The sequence below is a fragment of the Paramormyrops kingsleyae genome, chromosome 22 (genome assembly GCF_048594095.1).
Source record: "Paramormyrops kingsleyae isolate MSU_618 chromosome 22, PKINGS_0.4, whole genome shotgun sequence".
Lineage (NCBI taxonomy): Eukaryota > Metazoa > Chordata > Actinopteri > Osteoglossiformes > Mormyridae > Paramormyrops > Paramormyrops kingsleyae.
In genome coordinates this window covers 8205392-8223191 of record NC_132818.1, presented here as the reverse complement: position 1 = coordinate 8223191, position 17800 = coordinate 8205392, and the positions used below count along the sequence as shown (strand labels likewise).

Sequence of the window (17800 nt, the reverse complement as noted above, 5' to 3'; positions counted from 1 at the left end):
TTAGGCTATATGCATGTGCATGTAAGATTCATCGCATTTTTTGGTTTCTGGTAGACTCTCACCAAAGTATTAAAAGCAGCATAATCGTAGGGAAAGTCATCAAAGCACAGGTCTTTTAGGGTTCTGACATGCGGGGTTTTTATTTATTTTGGGACATCGTATGTAAAGATATTTGAAGCGATAGAAATGCAATCGACTTCTGGCGGAGCCGCCGCCGGTCTGAGGTCGGGGCCAGCGCGAGCCCCGCGAGCCACTCAAGAGTTTGCCTCGTGCACGTGTGTGCGCGGTCACCAGTTTGGTCTCGTGCCCAGGCGAGCCGGCGACATCTCCGCGACCGACAGGAGGCTACTACATTATTTAGTTAGGTATCAACTTAAAGGGGAAAAAAATAGGGCGTGTGTATGACATCTACGTTTATCTCGGAATAGTAGTTTTAAAATAATTTGGTTCATGTCCATATTTTTATTTTATTAATGCGCCTGCAAGTCTGTCGATGCCGATAACATTCTGCAGACTGGTAAGTGACATTTCCCCCCTAATTCGGCAAGTCCATGTTACTTTTAATGGACTATTCAGTATTAATTCACGTTTACCTTTGCTTTACCCTTTTAATAATAGTTATAAACTGGAGAGATTATAAAGGAGGAACGTTTTAGTTAAATATCTATCTTTTTGTATCTAAAGGTACTAGCAGACTGTCATAATAACATTAGTTTAAAAAGAAAAATAAATTACATTGCATATTGAAAATTGATGATAAACTGTTTAGTAACTTTAATGAAAATGTCAATATTCCTACTAAATTATTCCAGTAGCATCCAATGTATGTGCCTGAATAGATTCTTTTTTTGTTGTTTACGCATACATTAAATGTATATAGGGAATGCATATTTTTTTTGCAACGGGCAACATAATAGAAATAAGTTGTAAAGAGACCGCAAATACCGATTCTGCAAGGGGTCGGCTCTACATGCCAAGTACCGATTTTCATCTGAAAGCCGAAAGTTTGACCCTTGCCTTTATGTTTACAAGCATGATTTAAATACCATAGTATAGTTACAAATAACATCACATGTCAATATAAGAAAACTGGGCATTACCGTAATGCCGTGGCAATTTTAATACCAGGTGGAATTCGGATGTTCCCTTCAGCGGGAGAGTATCTATCTACAAAGTTGTATATACAGAATCTTACAGTTTCCCCAACATAGCGAAACATTTCTGCTTGAAGTGTAAGTTTATATCTGCTTGAGAAAATTCACACCTCTAAATAGGGTTTAAAAAGAACTAGATAACCAACAATAATGTATCATATAGACAGAGTATGGTTACATTGTTTCTTGCGGCAGGTTGATGCTTTCTGTGGCACTTCTACGTTTTAAGTAATTTCTCTAAAAATGCCATTTTGATGTGTGTCCTTAAACGAAACCACATTTTGCAAAAGATTCATGTAATGACCACAGACTTTCTGAATAGGGTGTTGTTGTCGCAGCCCAATTCTTGTGGTAGTGAAAAACATAGACTAAGTGCTATTGGAATCCAGTAGGTCGCTGCACCCGTGAGGTCAAGAAGTGTGACTGTATTTCTCACGGTCATTCTGCGCGTTAAAGGACGGTATGCCAGCTCATCTAATGCTTCTTGCTGAGGTTACACCGCAGTGGTAGAGATTTCAAAGAATTATTGATAAAGCCGTCAAGTTCGTAACATACAGGCTAATATTTGCAATGTGTCAAGTGATTTAGTTTACACATTTAGTTGATTTAATTAAAATGTACAAAGAAGAACAGAAATATAAACGTAATAGTTTTATAAAGATTTGTTGATTACATTTTGTAAAAAAAAGTGAAATGTTTACATTTTAACAGCGATAATTCAATGGAATATTTATTATTTAATATTACTAATTATAATTTCGTTGTAATGAATGTAGTGTGGTAAAATGTAAAATGATTGTAGCTATGTTATAATTTACATACATACAAATACACCAAATATACATATTTTTTCAATACATTTTTCAAGTTTTAATGTGAAAATTGTTCTCAAAAGTTTATATAATATATATTAATTGTCGTATATGGCTCCTGCAATACGTCCATTTTGCATTTCCGTCGACATGTATTAACTTTTAAAATTGCAAACTTGATTTTTAAATTTTTTAATATGCGCAATTCTGCCCTCTATCGGCAGAAAGACAATTGTAAACACTCACCCAACACAAATTAAAAATGTTAATGAAATATCACGTTTGGTTGGGTTGTTACAATTTTCATTTTGCATTTCAAATATTACATCTCTTCTGGTTCGTGTCTTAACGCTTAATGCACCCTGTGTGTTTATTTCAGAGCTCTGCTGCGCTCCTGCTCCGTCACTGACCTGCTCCGTGCCCCTCTTGTTGCTATAACATGCCACGCTCTTTTCTAGTCAAGAGTAAGAGAACGGGGTCTAACACGCCACGGCCCTGGAGAGGCGAGATTTTTTCTGGACCCACCCTGCTTCACACATCCTCCCAGGATGTTATGCAGACAGCGTGGACAGGACAGACACCTTCTCCTGTAAACATGCACAATGGGGTCAAAGAGACCCGGTCCCTGGAGACGCCAATTCTAGGGACAGGGGACATGTCCCCTGCGCTCTCCCCTGCTAGGGACCCCACTCCAAGCATGGGTTTGCATGTTGACATCACGGTTCCTGACAGAAGCTGGTCTGCAGGTATGAGCACATAGTCCTGACTAACGTACCTGCAGGGCTGGAGCTCAGCTGTCCTGTGCTTAAATGAATGCATTTCCACCCCTGTAAAACAAACCAGGTTACAGAATCGCCTCTCCTACACCAGTGTCGCTCTGGTCACACCTGTACCACCACGATCCTGGGAAAGAGCAAACGCTGGATAGGATGGTGCTCAGGTTGCTGGGTCCTGGATGGAATGGCGGCTGCGGTCTTTGCGGTGAGGTAATGCGGGATGAAAATCACGGCACGTCGTCTGTCAATCTGGGGTGGAGTACTGAGGGATTCGAGCAGCTCGCTGCCCATCCCAGACGTGTCCGGTGCTGTGTGAAGGCAAACGCGCGTCTCTCTGTGGCTTGTCCTCTCAGCGCTGCCTCTCCAGCTGCACTGCGGACACTCACTTACAGAGACTGGCGGCCATGCTGGCTCCGTGTGCCAGCGCTAGTGACCACGCCCCCAGCTTCGGTCACCCAATGAATGTTAAGGTAAGAGCTAACCTATTGCCAAAAGAAGTACTACTTAAAATACCACATAATTATATATTTGTTGTACTTCACACACACAATCCCAACAATCTCTTCCGTAAAATACAATAAACGCGTTGGTTAGCAGTTGACTGGCTGTTTTGCAGGAGGGTCGTTTCGGGTGCAAGATATGCGACAAGGTCTTCAAGCGCTCCTCCACGCTCTCCACGCACATGCTGATTCACTCGGACACGCGGCCCTACCCCTGCCAGTACTGTGGCAAGCGCTTCCACCAGAAGTCTGACATGAAGAAGCACACCTTCATACATACAGGTGTGTGTGGGTGGTGATTGTGGCTGCTGATGTGTGGTTTGTTCTTCAATTCTCATATCACATAAAAAAAAAAATTCCAACCAAAAATTAAGTTAATTGTGCTTTAGTAAGGGTGACCAGATAGTGCACGTCAGGGAGGACACTCTGAGCTAGGACATGATGATGTAATTTGTCATTTCAATCAAAAGCACCAGGATTTCACTTAAGCACTGATTTCTTGCTGTGTGTTGATTGGTCAGTCTCCCATAATCATGCATGTGTCACTAATGTTAATGTGACACAGCTGGATGAGTCTTTTAATCAAGGAAACAAACCAAAGCACAAGATGAACTGAAGTATTTAGCAAAGCGCAGGAGCCTTTCAGTTTAAAAGAAGTTTGCAGAACCCAAAGTCGCTCAAAGTGTCCATCTTGACATGGATCATCTGGTCATCCTAGCTTTAGTCAGGGGGGGTAATTCAGGTCCAGAGATTAAAAATCCAGACCAGGATTTTGTTTCAACCAACCAGTTGAGTATAAATAGTCACAGTCACAGAGTACTGATTGGCTGGAATAAAATCTTGGTCTGGATTTTTAATCTCTGGAACTGAACTACCCACCTCTGGCTTTAGTTGAGTTTCTGTACACGGGCGACGCACAAGACATACACGGCCGGCCAGGATCTGCTCTCTGCCCCCCAGGCGAGAAGCCCCACGTGTGCAAGGTGTGTGGCAGGGCCTTCAGTCAGAGCTCCAACCTGCTGACCCACTGCCGCAAGCACACCGGCCACCAGCCCTTCCCCTGCGACAGCTGCCAGCGCGGCTTTCAGCGCAGGACGGACCTGCGGCGCCACCAGGAGCTCCACTGCAGCAACAGGCCCCCCAACAGCCTGCTGTGGGCACCCTGACATAAAGCAGACATCCTGAATGTGCCGACTTCGATGTGTCCCCGGGCCAACAAGCGAGGGGTTTGTGTTTCACTCCTTTAGCCAATCACAGGCTACATCGTATGACATCACCACATTGGGCCATTTTTTTTTTTTTAATTTTCAAGCTAAGCCTCGGTGCCTGTGATCACAAGATTGCTGGTTCAAGGCTTTTTATTGTTGTTATTATTATTATAGTTACTATTATCATCATTAAATAAAGACGCACCGTTATTTTGCTCCATGCAGCCTTTGCAGGTGAGCATGTTCCTATGTTTTGTCTGTCTGTCTATGAAATGTCCCTTAATAAAATGCATACACAAATGAAACAGGTACGTTAGAAATCTGTGCACCTTGCCGCTTAACAGAAATCACTGGCTTGACTGAAGGTGGTGACGTCATACAATGAAGACTGTGATTGGTTAAAGAAGTGAAATGCAAACCCCTCCCTTGTTGACCCAGGGACACATTAAATTGGACAACCTCAGGGCATGCAACATAAATCACTCAGGCACATATAGCTCACAGACACCACCCCTGCAAACAGTACAGAGAGAACAGCAGCTGCACCATACAGCACGCCACACATACTGACATACACTTACATGGATACATACAGGGCAATTTACAGAATACAGGCAACAAGCACAGACACACACGTACTGCACTGAACACCCAAGAGGGTGTATGTCATAAATCAGAGGTCCTGAGTGCCTTCTACCATTGTGGCAGCAGATTTTGAATGTTTACATGTTTGCAGAGGTGGACATTTCCGGTCCAGAAAGTAAAAATTCAGACCAAGATTTTGTTTCAACCAACCGGTTGAGCATAAAGAGTCACAGTCACAGAGTGCTCAAATGGTTGGTTCAAACAAAACCTTGGTCTGGATTTTTACTTTCTGGCCCTGAAATTTCCACCTCTGCATGTTTGAATAACCACCAAAGAGCAACCATTTTGCAATACAGACATCTATCGTATCAGTGGATTCATCACAAAAAGATTGTTATGGATGTAAAGCATCAAATAAAATTGTGTCCTGAATTATTTTCAATAATAAAATCAATCCTTGTTTCATTCACAAAAAGACACAGTTATAATCAGACATATCACAGGTAATTTATTGAGAGACAAGTCTGATAGGGAAAAATATGCTAAGCTGAAATATACAAACTTTACAATCCTCATACTGGTATACACTATCGGCTGACTTATTCACTGCTTTCGTTGCAGACTTGCGTTGCGAATCTGTGCCCCGACAGCGAGCTCGGCTTGCGTGGGTCGGCCCAGATACCCCTTTAATCTTTACTTCACCTTGAAGCTCTTTTGCTATCGCAGATATGTGGCTGAATTTTAGCTAGAGAGCTCAGAGGAAAAACATAAGCAGGAGCAGGACTGGGAGGGTAGAATCTCAGGGTAAAACACCCGTCTGAATGTCTGGTGCTTATTGTCATTCACTGCTCTCTCCTTCAGACCCTATCTCTCTGTCTCTTTCTTTCTCTCACACACACACACACAGGTTGGTCTTCCTATCTACATGGGGACCGTTCATTCATTTCTATGGGAAAAACCCTAATCCCAATCACGACACCCTTAACCTCTACCCATCTCTAACCTTAACCATAAGTAACCAACCCAAATATAAGACTTTTGGCATTTTTACTTTTTTGATTGCATTCACAGATTTTTATACAACTGAGGTTATCCAAATGGGGACCTCAAAAGATGTCCCCAAAATTATGGAAATTTCAGGTTTTACTACACTTTGGGGACAATTTGGTCCTCAAATGTGATCTAGGCAAACACACACACACACACACACACACACACACACACACACACACACACACACACACACACACACACACACACACACACACACACACACACACAGGAAATCATTCTTTTTCTGACCTTTTCAGAAAGTGAAACAACCTGTAAGGGAAACAGATACAATTTAAATGATTAATAATATAATTCTTTAACTGTTGTGATACTTATTCTCATCCTGTTTGGGCAACACGTCTGTTATTCTTTTTTGGTTATAATGCAGGATGGTTATTTTGATCAAAGTTTGCCATTTTAGTCACTAAACAAGGTTGAGTAAGGATGATAGTCCAGCAGCTCTTTCAAAACTATGAATATATTCTATATTTGTAACACGTTTGTTTTAAGGTGTTATTATTTATATCGGCAGTAGCTATGCTACGCTTTCCCTGGCGCTAACAGCAGAGGGTTAATCTGGGCGTACCTTGTGATTGTGAAAGGCGCTATATAAATGTAAGCTATTACCTTCACACAGAGCTGCTGGAGTGTTCCATCAGCGCAGGGCGACTGCTGGCGGCGGGCTGGGCTATACTGTCAAGGAGGCTGCCTCTTCTGGAAGCTGGGCTCATCCCTGACACACAGCCAATCACAAGCCGCTGATCAGGGTTCCTTAGCTTTCAATGAACGGGTGTGTGCTACCATGAAAACAGTAGTTACTCTGAATATTTAACTGTATTTATAAGACATAAATGTAACGCTACCTGTGTGACTGTGGATGCACCACAGCGCCCCCATTAGACCGATACCCATCAGGAAAGCAGCAAATACAATCCCCACCACTGGGCCAGTATCGATTCCACTGCCTGAGTGACAAAAGCATCGGACAGATTTTCAATTCAGTTATGTATGCTAGTTAATATATAAACAAGATACTATACTAACACACTATACTATACTATACTATACTAACATACTATACTATACTATACAATGCTATGCTATGCCATGCTATGCTATTTAATACTAACATGCCAGGGAGACAGCAAGTCAGGTTTTTAAAAGCTGTGAGAGATGTGTGAAGTATAAAACAGGTACTTACTCAAGTCTGCAGCACTGGACTTAGACTTTGTGGTCATTCTGGGCCTGAGAACTGACTGAACTATACACAATGGGGACCAAGACTGTCCATCAGCATTACTGCAACATGCTAAATATTATTAACAAATGCATCTATAAAAGCATATACAAATATAACACAATTGCTATATACTTATCATCCGTTTGCTCAACATCTTTCCATTATATAAATTTTATATGTTTTAATAGTTTTTAAAGTGTGAATGGGAAAAGCTGCAATGTGCAGTACTGACCAACAGGTGGCAGGGTTTGACGCACTCCCACAGGCTGAGTCACCACCACTGGTCTAGACAGTGTCCTGTAGTGGCACTGAAGGGGAAAACAAGGAGACTCAGATGACAGAGGTATTGCGCTTGTGGGCCTCCTCATTTTGGGGCTACTGTACCTTTTTGCGATTTGGCTGAGCGACGAGAGCAGGGACGCGGATTCCCTCCCCACAGCCAGCCGCTGCAGTTTCCCCAGAGGGACTGGGAGAAGTGGGGGCAGCTTCTGCATCACACTGGTGAAGCTGGCAGTGCAGGAACTGGATGGGGTTGTTGTAGATGGGGTGGAGGATGAAACTGAACCTCAGCCTCCAAGACGCGCTCACCGCTCCTTCTCCCTTCTTTCCTTCCTCGTCCTGGGCCTCCTCTCCTCCTCCTCTTTCCTCTGCCCCTCGCTTCTCCTCCTCCTTCTCTGTCGCCCCGTTTCCTGCTGCGTCTCCCGCTGTGTCCTGCCTCCACCCGCCACCGTAGCCCTGGTGCCCCCCTTCTCCGCTCAGCCTGACCGTAGGGTCGTAGGAACAACCGTCCTGGATGACCATCCAGCTGGGGGAGGCTTCAGGGTGCGAGAGCGGGGACACCACGCAGGACTCGACCTCCACGCTGCCCCTCAGAAACTCCCTCACAGACACCTGAGGGGGTTCGGAGGGGAAGGGGGGGGGTGGGCTCATTTTGATGACATCACAGCACTCGGGACATGAAGCTGGGGACACAGGCATGCAGAGCAGGGCCCAGCTTTCTCACAAATCCCAGGCCTCAGCTATTCAGTTATATACCGCAACGCTGCTGAATTCCCAAATCTGATTGGTCAGCAGGATGTCGGCTGATTTTCATTGGTCAATCACATAGTGCCAGCCAGTAACCCTTACATGTACAGAGGGTTCTGAATTTGTGAAACACTTGTGTTTTTGAGTATTTGTTTCCACAGGAAAAATGTTATTAAAAAGTATTAAATAAAAATAGCATAACTATGCAATCTATGCTTTTTTAACTTACACCACATAGTTTAAAGAAAACATATGGTGTTAAAGCACAATTAAAGGACAGTATTAAACAGACAGTATTCAAAAAAATTCTAATCAGTCTTTGGAAGATAATGGCGCACCTCGGAGTGAGATGTGTACAACAAGTCGAGGGTAGAACTCACCTCCACGTGGACGCGGCTGTTGGCCATGATGATATAGGGTCCCGTCATTTTCCTCTCAAACCCCTCTGTCACAGACAGACGCATGGACAGGGGTGCTAGAGCCGGGTGTCTGTCTGACGAATCCTCTGACCTGGCCTCCTGCTGGGCCCAGAGGCCTCTGGGGGAGGCCTGGTGGGGAGGGGGAGCTGTTCCCTGATTGGCTGGGGTAGGGACGGGGGTCACATCCTGGCAATTGACCTTTGGAGCAGGACAGAGAAAGAAAACAGCACTTAAGTCTCTCTGAGTGAGCTCCGCCCACAAGCAGGCAGAACTCCGCCCACAAGCAGGCAGAACTCCGCCCACAAGCAGGCAGATGACATTGACCACCTCAGGCAAGGCAGCAGAGCCCCTATGAGCAAGCCCTCCTCACATATATGATCAGCGGGGCCCAATCCTCCCCTGTCCGGTTACGCTCAGCATCCACGGGGCTCTCTCTCCACAGCAACACCTGAGGCATGATGGGAAAGAAGACATGTGACCATATCATCCATCATTTATGTCATCAACATTAATCATTGTTACAGTAAACAGGGACCATGACAGCAGTAATGCAGCAGAGATTCAAACCTACAGCCACGCTTTCCTTTAAATAACCTGCCACCCCCGTCTCATTCCGGAACATGCTGTTCTTTCCCTGCGCCCCTCGCTCACTGCGGTGATGTTTGTGCGAATTACGGCTGCCTGGACATGCCGACCTGGGTCATTCCTCCAAGTCCCTGTCCCCGTGCGGCAGACGTCTGCTTTGTCACCACACACACAGAGCACCGATCACGCTCACTTCTGGGCTGCACTGAACTTGTCTTTCGTCCCCTGTCAGCTTGTGGCGAGTGACACTTTGCCGTCACTCGGTCCCTGGTCTATGGAGATAAGAACGTTCAGTCGTTGACATCCAGGCCGGTTAATTGTCTTTTGATTTCTCCCTCATCCACAACATCCTTTCTGCAAAGACAAGACGCTGTGATAAGCCTGGAGACCACAGACCAGAACCTGACTGGCCTCTTCACCCATCTGTACCTGATAATATTCACTACGGGTAGCATAGAGCAGGGGTCACCAACATGGTGCCCGCGGGCACCAGGATACCCCCAAGGACCACATGAGTTGCCCGCGGACCTGTTCTAAAAATAGCACAACTCACCAGTGAGCAGCGTCTAAAATTTAATTTTATCCTGTTGCTATTCTTCTTTAATCACATTTGCATTTATATAGATTTGAAAATGACAATAATTTAAAAAAAGCATTTAAAACATGTTTATTATACATGAAGTTTAGATAAGTTTAGGAGGGTGTTTCAAACTGGCAGCCCTTCGTATGGCTCAGTACCCGTGAAGTAGCTCTCAGTTTCCAAAAGGTTGGTGACCCCTGGTATAGAGGATAACCTCCGGTCACCTTCAGCTGAACTTCTTTATTATTAACTTGCCTTATCAGCCACCAGACAACTCAAATCGTGCCCGCAAACTATCTCCTCTTTTCTTCCCCCCCCCCCCAGAAATCACCCCCCCCCCCCCCCTCGGACACACGCTCCCCTTAAACACAAGAGCAGGAGCTAACATCAAAAAAACAAACAGAAATAATTCTGTGATTAATACACAAAATCCCTTATTCTTTTTTACAACTTGTTGTTTTTTATAAGTGTTTCAATAATTAAACTCAACTGACACTTCACCCTGGGGAGGTGTCCCACTCACACACTCGCACACTTGGGGCGACGTAGAAATGCTGATGAACCAAAATTCTATTTGGGCCCATCGACATGGAAACAGAACCCGCAATATTCAATCCCACAATCCCACAATCCCAGAAGCACAAGGCAACACTACTGGCTGCATCCGTCGTATCCTTACCGTGTTTCTGTACCATACTGCTTTAGGCTGCGTCTCCATTACCGCCTCGGTCCCACAGAAAATGACAGGGAAAACCAACAGGAAGTGGCTGCCATTGAACCGGGCTTGGCACCGATGGTCACTCAACGTCACGGCAGACACTGGAAAAGGTGGCTGAGAGGAAGGGGCACGGAGGAGACGACCGGCAACTTTATTTGAGAAAATGAACATGAAAAATGCACCAGATGTTTAAAACGGCAGCGAAACAAAGACGAGAAGTCAGTAATAATGTAATAATGCACGAGATTTCAGAATCAGAAAATCAGAAAAACTTTATTGATCCCAGAGGAAATTTAAGAATTTTATGTGTCACATGCATGAATGTACTGATGCACCAGCAGAGAAACTGCTGCTAATGCAGACGGCGCAGCAGACAGGGCAGAGAAAGGAAAACACAATTACAGTAATATGTTAACAAAGTAAGGATATAAGAAAATGTTTAAGCAAATATTCAATGTGTAGGTTGCAGCTTGTTTATGCTTATAAATAAGTATCTTAATCACCATTATGTGCAACGTGTCTTTCATTTATTGGTACCCATATCTCACAGCATCTTCAAAGAGTTCAACAGCGCAGTCTCATGGGATATGAACCTATGACCCTCAGGTGGCATTCCTGCCACAGCGCTCCTCACAGTCACACTCCTACCTGCAGGGCGTCCGTGTTGACGGCCACCTGAAGCAGCCCGTCCTGGCACTGTGTGCTGACAGACCCGCTGGCATCTCTGTCCGCTGCGCCCGGTTCCTCCTGCTGGCTCAGCCACTGCCTCATCCGGCGCTCCTGGCCCCACTGGGGGGCGCCCTCCACCCACGTAGCCTGGGACTGCATGGTGGGGATGTACTCTGCACACCGGGAGGGGGGAATAAAGCATGTCGCACACCTACCCACACGGCCACGCCCTAAGCTACACACTCCAATTAACTGAAGCATAGCTCTCACCGGCCCCGCCCCCAGCCAGCCTGATGGTGAAGCGATTGGCCAGATCGGCCTCTGTGTATGACGTCACCGCTGGCAGGCCGTGCTGTTTAGCCCAGGCCAAAAGGTCGCGGGTCTTATAGAGGCTGGGTATTACAGTGCTGGTCATCGTCAGCCCGGGTTCGGAGGGGTAAAGGGGGGACACCGTGTTGGATGACTGTAAAACAGAAAAGGTTTCCATCAAAATAGCAGCGGTAGAGCTAATGCCCTGATCATGACTGCTGTAGGTGTTCTACATCATTGATTCCCAATCCGGTCCTGGGGGACCCACAGACGGTCCATGTTTTTGCACCCTCCCAGCTCCTGGTAGGAGCAAAAATGTGGATTGTCTGTGGGTTCCTGAGGACTGGCGGAGGAAACACTGCTCTAAATGCATGATGGGATACTCACGTAGACCGAGATGTGGCCTTGCAGCCCGATGGCGGTCAAGGCCCAGTTGACCGGTGTGGCACTGCTAAGGACCAGCACCAACTCGTACCAGCCGACAGTGCCCACTGGGGGCAGCACTGAGATGGGTACCTCCACCTGCAGTGAGCTGAGATACGAGTGGGGGGAGGCCCCAGCTTGTGTTTATGAGGCAAGCAACTCACAGAAGCTTACAGAAGCAGCTGGTGTGGATAAACACACACCAAGACTAAACTGGGAGCGGGAGAGAAAACAGTCCCCAACAGTGAAAAGGCGCAAATTAAATCTACAAGGATCAAAATAATTTAACAGAACAAGTGGCTTCTTCCGGGGTGTCCGTCCGAAAGCTCACCCACACATTCCAGAACCTGCTGACTGCAGACTGATCACATGAACTTCGACCTCCCTGCTGGCACCGCCCCTCTGCGGAAGGCAGCCCCTGATAGGCTGCAGCTGCAGGTCAGAGGTCATGTAGCTGTGGGACAGGAAGAGGGACTGCAGCTGGCACTCGCTGGGCATGGTGGGGTCTGCAGGATGGCATCAGGTTAGACAGAGAGAGACAGACTTAGGTCTCCATTTATTCCACGGCATAGATATAAAATATCTGAACGACCAGATTTACAGCCCTTTAAACGAAGGCTGTGACCCCAGCTCCCCCATGTGTCTCACTGCAGGACTTACCCTCCCCAAGTCGCAGGTAGACCCGGTTAGCGCGCTCCGCGTGATTGAGGGACGACAGGGACGAGTGGTTCTTTAAGACCCAGCGGTGCAGTAGCCATGGCCGCCAAGGCAGCGACGGAACCTGCCGCACTTGGACCGCCATTCCACGTGTTTGGACGTCAGAGAAGGCCGACATCTGGCAGGTAGAGCTAGTGTCACCCATCATCATCATCATCATCATCATCTTCGCCATTCGCATTGATTTTGGGCCGAATGGCCTCCTCTCGTTCGTAAATTTCTTATATTCTTATTTCCTTTGCTCAGCTACTTAATTAAGTTTGCATATTATGCATGTCTTCACCAGCAGGGGGAGCCCTTTCAACCCAACAGGTAGGCTGACCTGCACAATCACTACCAGATTGGCAGGCAGTCTCTCTCCCTCTAGCCACCAGGACACAGCATGCTGGGAGCTGAGCACCAGTGTCACGGGCCGGACAGGCGGGTGGGAGAAAGACAGCGGACGCAGCAGCACGGTCACCTGATGGGGATGGGAGTGGGGGTGTGGTTAGCAGGTGCGTGGTATCAGAATGCTGATTGGCTGGATGATTCATGAATGTTCGAGAGCACCTGATTGGGCTGGCCAGCAGAGGCTCCGCCCACAGAGATCACGTGGGTTTCCTTATCGCCGCTCTCCCTGGCCGCACATCCAGGCCCTGCCCCAAATTGCTCCAGCAGACCCTGCACGGGGTGCAGTGCCCCTACTGGAGAAACTGAGCACTGCACCTGTGCAAAGCACACTAGGAAAGGCAATAAATGTCTCAAAAGGTATTTTGAAAACAAAAATGAAAACAAAAAATGTAGAGATAATTAATAATTAAGTACCACCCTGTATGCTAAACCCTATAACTATGAAGAGAGAACTGTATCAATATGAATTACTAGATAAAGTAATACCTAAAGAACAACTTATAGTGTAACACTGTCTTGCAATCTGCTGTTCATCCATCTGCACGCTATTTAGGGAAACAGTCTCAGTCGCCACATACATATCGCACCTGCAGTCCTCGCTTCCAGGAGTAGGAGGCAGAAGAGAGACGTTTGGATCCACACCGTTCTCATTTTCCTAGGCTGGCCTTAGTGGCTTCCGGACATGCTGGCGGTGAGTGAGGAGCACAGAAAGTAAGCAGAATGCCAAGGTAACGATAATGGTGGTGATAAATATCCTTATTACTATTGTCATTTTAATTTTCACTTTGATCATTATTATTAATTCAAAAGTCAGGTAAGATATACACAATACCAACAACTTAACTTTAACAAGTTATTTACATGCATGCAACGCACTTTTTAAAGCACTCGTCTAAATTTGAAAAGCTATCATCGCAACTTGTAAAAGAGAGAAAGACGTATTTCAAAGGAGGTCCGGTTCTCTTTCCCTCCCCGTAGCCCATAACTGGAGCAGTAGTGTGTAGCGACGGATCCGCTATCCATGTGTTATTTCTGTTTTGCAAGTGACCCCACTGCAGCAGCTGAATTAATGAAAGGACTCAAAGTACGCAGCATCCCAATGAATCGGCAGATGTATAGTCTTAAATAAGGTACTTAATATACATTTTTCCAATATCATGTGTATTAGTAGAACTATGGATAAAGTAGTTTTTTGGGGGAAAACTCAAAACTAATCAAATAAACACATTTATGTTAGATAAAACTATATAACACATTCAATTGCCAGTCATGTTTTGGTCTTTGGCATACAAAGGCATACCTAAAGAGTGCGGCACGTTTAACAGGCACAACACAGGCAAATCCAAGTTAATGGATGGTTCGGTATCTTCCCCACCTACCTGCTCTCAGTAATAACCCGAAGGACTTAATCGAAGCTTACAGGACGTTTCTGAAGTCAGGACGGTACCAGAAATGCTGCTGATACCGAGGCTCCGCTTGGGACGGACAATCGGCTCGCCGAATGGTGACCAGCAGTCCGCCGCTGCCTGATGTTGGGGCTGTTCATTGACCCACTGCCTACTCTGTTGGAGAAATTCAAAAAACGTGTTATACCCTCTTCTGCGAGTGCTAATCTTAAACAATACTGCACAAAAACGAATCAGTATACTTAAAAAATCCAACTACTCACAGTACAACCAAGAAACGGCGCGATTTAGTCACCGGAGCACCTTATAACCCTACGCTGCACGTGCACTAGCTGTGCACTTGCTGTACTTCAGTACATTTGCTTTTTATGCAAAACCTCCAATAAAGAACTGAAGGCAAACATAAGACTTTTGTTTATATGCCGATATCTTAAAAATGGTATACAGTAAGGCATTCGATGGGATACCTTGATGAAAAACGGTCAATTGACCAGTTAACGCTCAAAACGTGAACTAATATAAGGTCTGACCTACCGGTGGAAAGGTCTGTTTGACGTGGGTTACAGCAAAATTGAGTCTTGATCTGCAGCTGGTGCTCGAAGCCGTCTTCACATATTTCACCCTTGAGAAGCACCCCCGCCCCCTGCATCCACACACTCCGACTTAGACCAATACTAACTCACTAAACACTCACTACATAGGTCATAATATTTGATATGCGCACCAAACAATTTCTGTATCTCACTGTAGCGTTTGTAATCCATGCAGGACATAACGCTCATCGATCGCCCCTTAGTTAAAAAAAAAAAAAAAGAGAACTCCGCCAGAAAGGTCCAAAAACTATTCGGATTGAAAAAATCCCGAAAGGCAGACGAGAGAGGAAGACGAGGATGGGGAAGGAAAGGGGGAATAGTAGCAGATCCGACAGTAAGATTAGAGACAAGGAAGACGGGAAGGGGAGAAGGATGAGGGACTTGGGGACGGTGAGATGTGGGAAGGGCGACAAAGACGCTGGAAGGAGTAGGAGAAACAGAAAGAAAATTGAAAGTGAAAGGAGTGTGGTGTCGCGAAGAAAAAATGTTGGAAATACCTACGCAATGATTTATAAGTGCAGGAATAATGACACTTTCATTCGTTTTGGTTTACCACCGCAGAAAATTCTTTCCAACGGTAGTGTTGTTTATTGAATAAAAGCTAATTAATTGCGACGGCATACATTTTATTTTTTCATTTTAAGTGCTTGGGTTTTGTGGACTTTTCGGTCAAGAAGTTCTTGGTCATTGCTGAATTTAAATCAAGCACATAGAGTATATATCTATTTCCATTTGAAAATACTGTTTAATTTTTACTGTTAAGTGCATTGAAAGCCTGAAGGACGGACGGCAAAAACTTTGTGAGCATTATGATCCTTTGTTTCTGTTCCTGCACTTTCATTCTGTAGGTCAACGATACACGCCTATTACTTCATCAACAACCAGACGAGTCCACAGTCTATTATACCTTATTGTAGATTCATTTTCCAATCAAAACACATAATCTGCTGCACACATCCTACAAATGTTCTAAAATAATATAACAAGCAACAAACTAACATATTCATGTTTCTCCTTTTATATTTGAAGCTCTGCTGCAGACTGTTTTTACAGATGTGACTGATAATTTACGTAATACATAACATGTGTGGGTAAAAAATTTAACACAGATCATGTAATATCCAATAGGCTTACTCCTGGCTAACTAATGGCCACAGATACAACCTGCAAAGCTTGAAGGTCCCTTAATGTTGGGCAGCTGGAATGGACTTACTTGTATCAGTTTGTGTGTGTGTGTGTGTGTGTGTGTGTGTATATATACCTTACCTTATGGGGACACAATGTCCCCACAACGTGATGAATACATGTTTTTTTTCCCTTATGGGAAGCAGTTTTAAGGGATAACTCAGTTTTATAAAAATCTAAATAATAAATAAAAATGCAAAAACTCTTGTATTTTGCTTGGTTGCTTATGGTTATGGTTAGGGCTGGGTAGGGGATAAGGTTGTCATAGTTAGTGTTTGCATTTTTCCCATAGAAATGAATGAGCGATCCCCAAAAAGATATGTTTACCCGGCTGTGTGTGTGTGTGTGTGTGTGCGTGCATTTTGACATGTGTGAGACAAAAGGCCAAATAAATAAATAACAACAGGTAATCATGGGAAAAACAGAGCAAAAGATGACAGCATATGGGATGGGTGACGTTGTGGGGGGGGGGGAGCTGATGGGCGAGACCGGCAGCAGGTGAAGATGGCAGGTTCGATACCCCAGGCCTCCTGTGCTGCTTGCTGTCTTCAGCTTGTGTGTCTGATATACTGTAAGACGCACAATCAAAGACTCACTAACGACGAGTGACAGACACCTAGAAGGACACCGATAACGGCTATCACAAAGCTCAATGACAATAAGCATAAATATACTCGCGTCTTTTAGACTCTTAGGAACAAAAATAAACAGCGCTGTAGAAGGCCAAAAGTGTACGGTATCTAAATTCTTTTTCACTTCGACGCCAAACTTCGGATGTCCAAGGCTCCACCATGTCGGCCCCCTTATCATCTCAGGCAGGCAAATTGTCATTTGCTTCTTTAAAGCTGGTTCTCCTTGTGGAAATTCCAGTCAGAAACCACTAGACATCATCCCGAGGCTTGGAAATTGGTTTTTCAAGCAGCTGGATTGACCTAAAACATAGATTATTTACTGGTATAGTTCACTGATTCAAACCTGAATGACTCTGCTGGTGAATAATGCAGGTTAGTTCAGCCGTCCAAAGCGGCATATGAAAGCCATTAGAAAGGCACTCGAATTCTACTAAAAAACATGGGAGGTGCATAGGAGGAACCAGGGGTGTCGGAGAGGCATGGACACCCTGGCAGATCCAGGGGGCCCAGCACTTTACAGGGGTCCATGAATACATAAAATTATATATAAACTTGGGCGGGGGGGGACCAAGATTTCTATAACCTGGGCATGAGCATCTACCACAAAGAATACGGCTGATGAGACACAGATGGAGCAGACCAGGGTGAAGCAGGTTGTATCCCTGAGAAATAATGGCTCTCCCTCAGTCAGTCTGCCATCCCTTCCCATCTATCAGAGGTTTAACTCTTCATGGGGTCCTGCTGGAGTGATAATCTGAGCCCCCGCCCCCCCAACTCTCGCTCTCCCCTTGCCAGCTCCGCAGTGCCCGGTCAGTGTGTC

The 17800-nt window shown here is 45.3% G+C and overlaps 2 protein-coding genes across 5 annotated transcripts; one reads left to right on the top strand and one right to left on the bottom strand.

Moving 5' to 3' along the window:
- The first annotated feature begins 306 nt into the window (after positions 1-306).
- LOC111856348 (uncharacterized) lies at positions 307-5485 on the top strand. 3 transcript variants are annotated; one of them, XM_023836240.2, is made up of 6 exons: positions 307-517; positions 2346-2712; positions 2837-2952; positions 3096-3212; positions 3359-3524; positions 4203-5485. In XM_023836240.2, the coding sequence occupies exons 2-6, from the start codon at positions 2406-2408 to the stop codon at positions 4406-4408; spliced, it is 912 nt and encodes a 303-aa protein (XP_023692008.2). In that variant the 5' UTR covers positions 307-517; positions 2346-2405; the 3' UTR covers positions 4409-5485. The 3 variants fall into 3 exon arrangements, with proteins under 3 accessions (XP_023692008.2, XP_023692006.2, XP_023692007.2); XM_023836238.2 differs by having other exon boundaries at positions 2810-2952; XM_023836239.2 differs by lacking the exon at positions 307-517 and adding an exon at positions 1541-1614 and having other exon boundaries at positions 2810-2952.
- Positions 5486-5517: 32 nt separating this feature from the next.
- engl (endoglin, like) lies at positions 5518-15635 on the bottom strand. 2 transcript variants are annotated; one of them, XM_023836139.2, is made up of 20 exons: positions 15295-15635; positions 15105-15213; positions 14544-14726; positions 13752-13849; positions 13324-13493; positions 13097-13234; positions 12718-12892; positions 12389-12563; positions 12022-12166; positions 11596-11788; positions 11305-11498; positions 10618-10770; positions 9144-9221; positions 8735-8971; positions 7713-8219; positions 7561-7636; positions 7290-7349; positions 6952-7053; positions 6716-6821; positions 5518-6358 (listed from the first exon to the last, which is right to left on the bottom strand). In XM_023836139.2, the coding sequence occupies exons 4-19, from the start codon at positions 13813-13815 to the stop codon at positions 6718-6720; spliced, it is 2571 nt and encodes an 856-aa protein (XP_023691907.2). In that variant the 5' UTR covers positions 13816-13849; positions 14544-14726; positions 15105-15213; positions 15295-15635; the 3' UTR covers positions 5518-6358; positions 6716-6717. The 2 variants fall into 2 exon arrangements, with proteins under 2 accessions (XP_023691907.2, XP_023691906.2); XM_023836138.2 differs by having other exon boundaries at positions 15105-15635.
- Positions 15636-17800: the final 2165 nt, after the last annotated feature.

Coding starts and splice junctions, on each gene's coding strand:
- LOC111856348 (XM_023836238.2), top strand. CDS start 2,406: ATGCCACGCTCTTTTCTAGTCAAGAGTAAGAGAACGGGGTCTAACACG. Junction 2,953..3,095: donor GCTGCGGTCTTTGCGGTGAG/GTAATGCGGGAT, acceptor TTGTCCTCTCAG/CGCTGCCTCTCCAGCTGCAC. Junction 3,213..3,358: donor GTCACCCAATGAATGTTAAG/GTAAGAGCTAAC, acceptor GCTGTTTTGCAG/GAGGGTCGTTTCGGGTGCAA.
- engl (XM_023836138.2), bottom strand. CDS start 13,815: ATGAGAACGGTGTGGATCCAAACGTCTCTCTTCTGCCTCCTACTCCTG. Junction 8,972..9,143: donor GGGCCCCGCTGATCATATAT/GTGAGGAGGGCT, acceptor CCTGCTCCAAAG/GTCAATTGCCAGGATGTGAC. Junction 7,350..7,560: donor TCAAACCCTGCCACCTGTTG/GTCAGTACTGCA, acceptor CATTGTGTATAG/TTCAGTCAGTTCTCAGGCCC.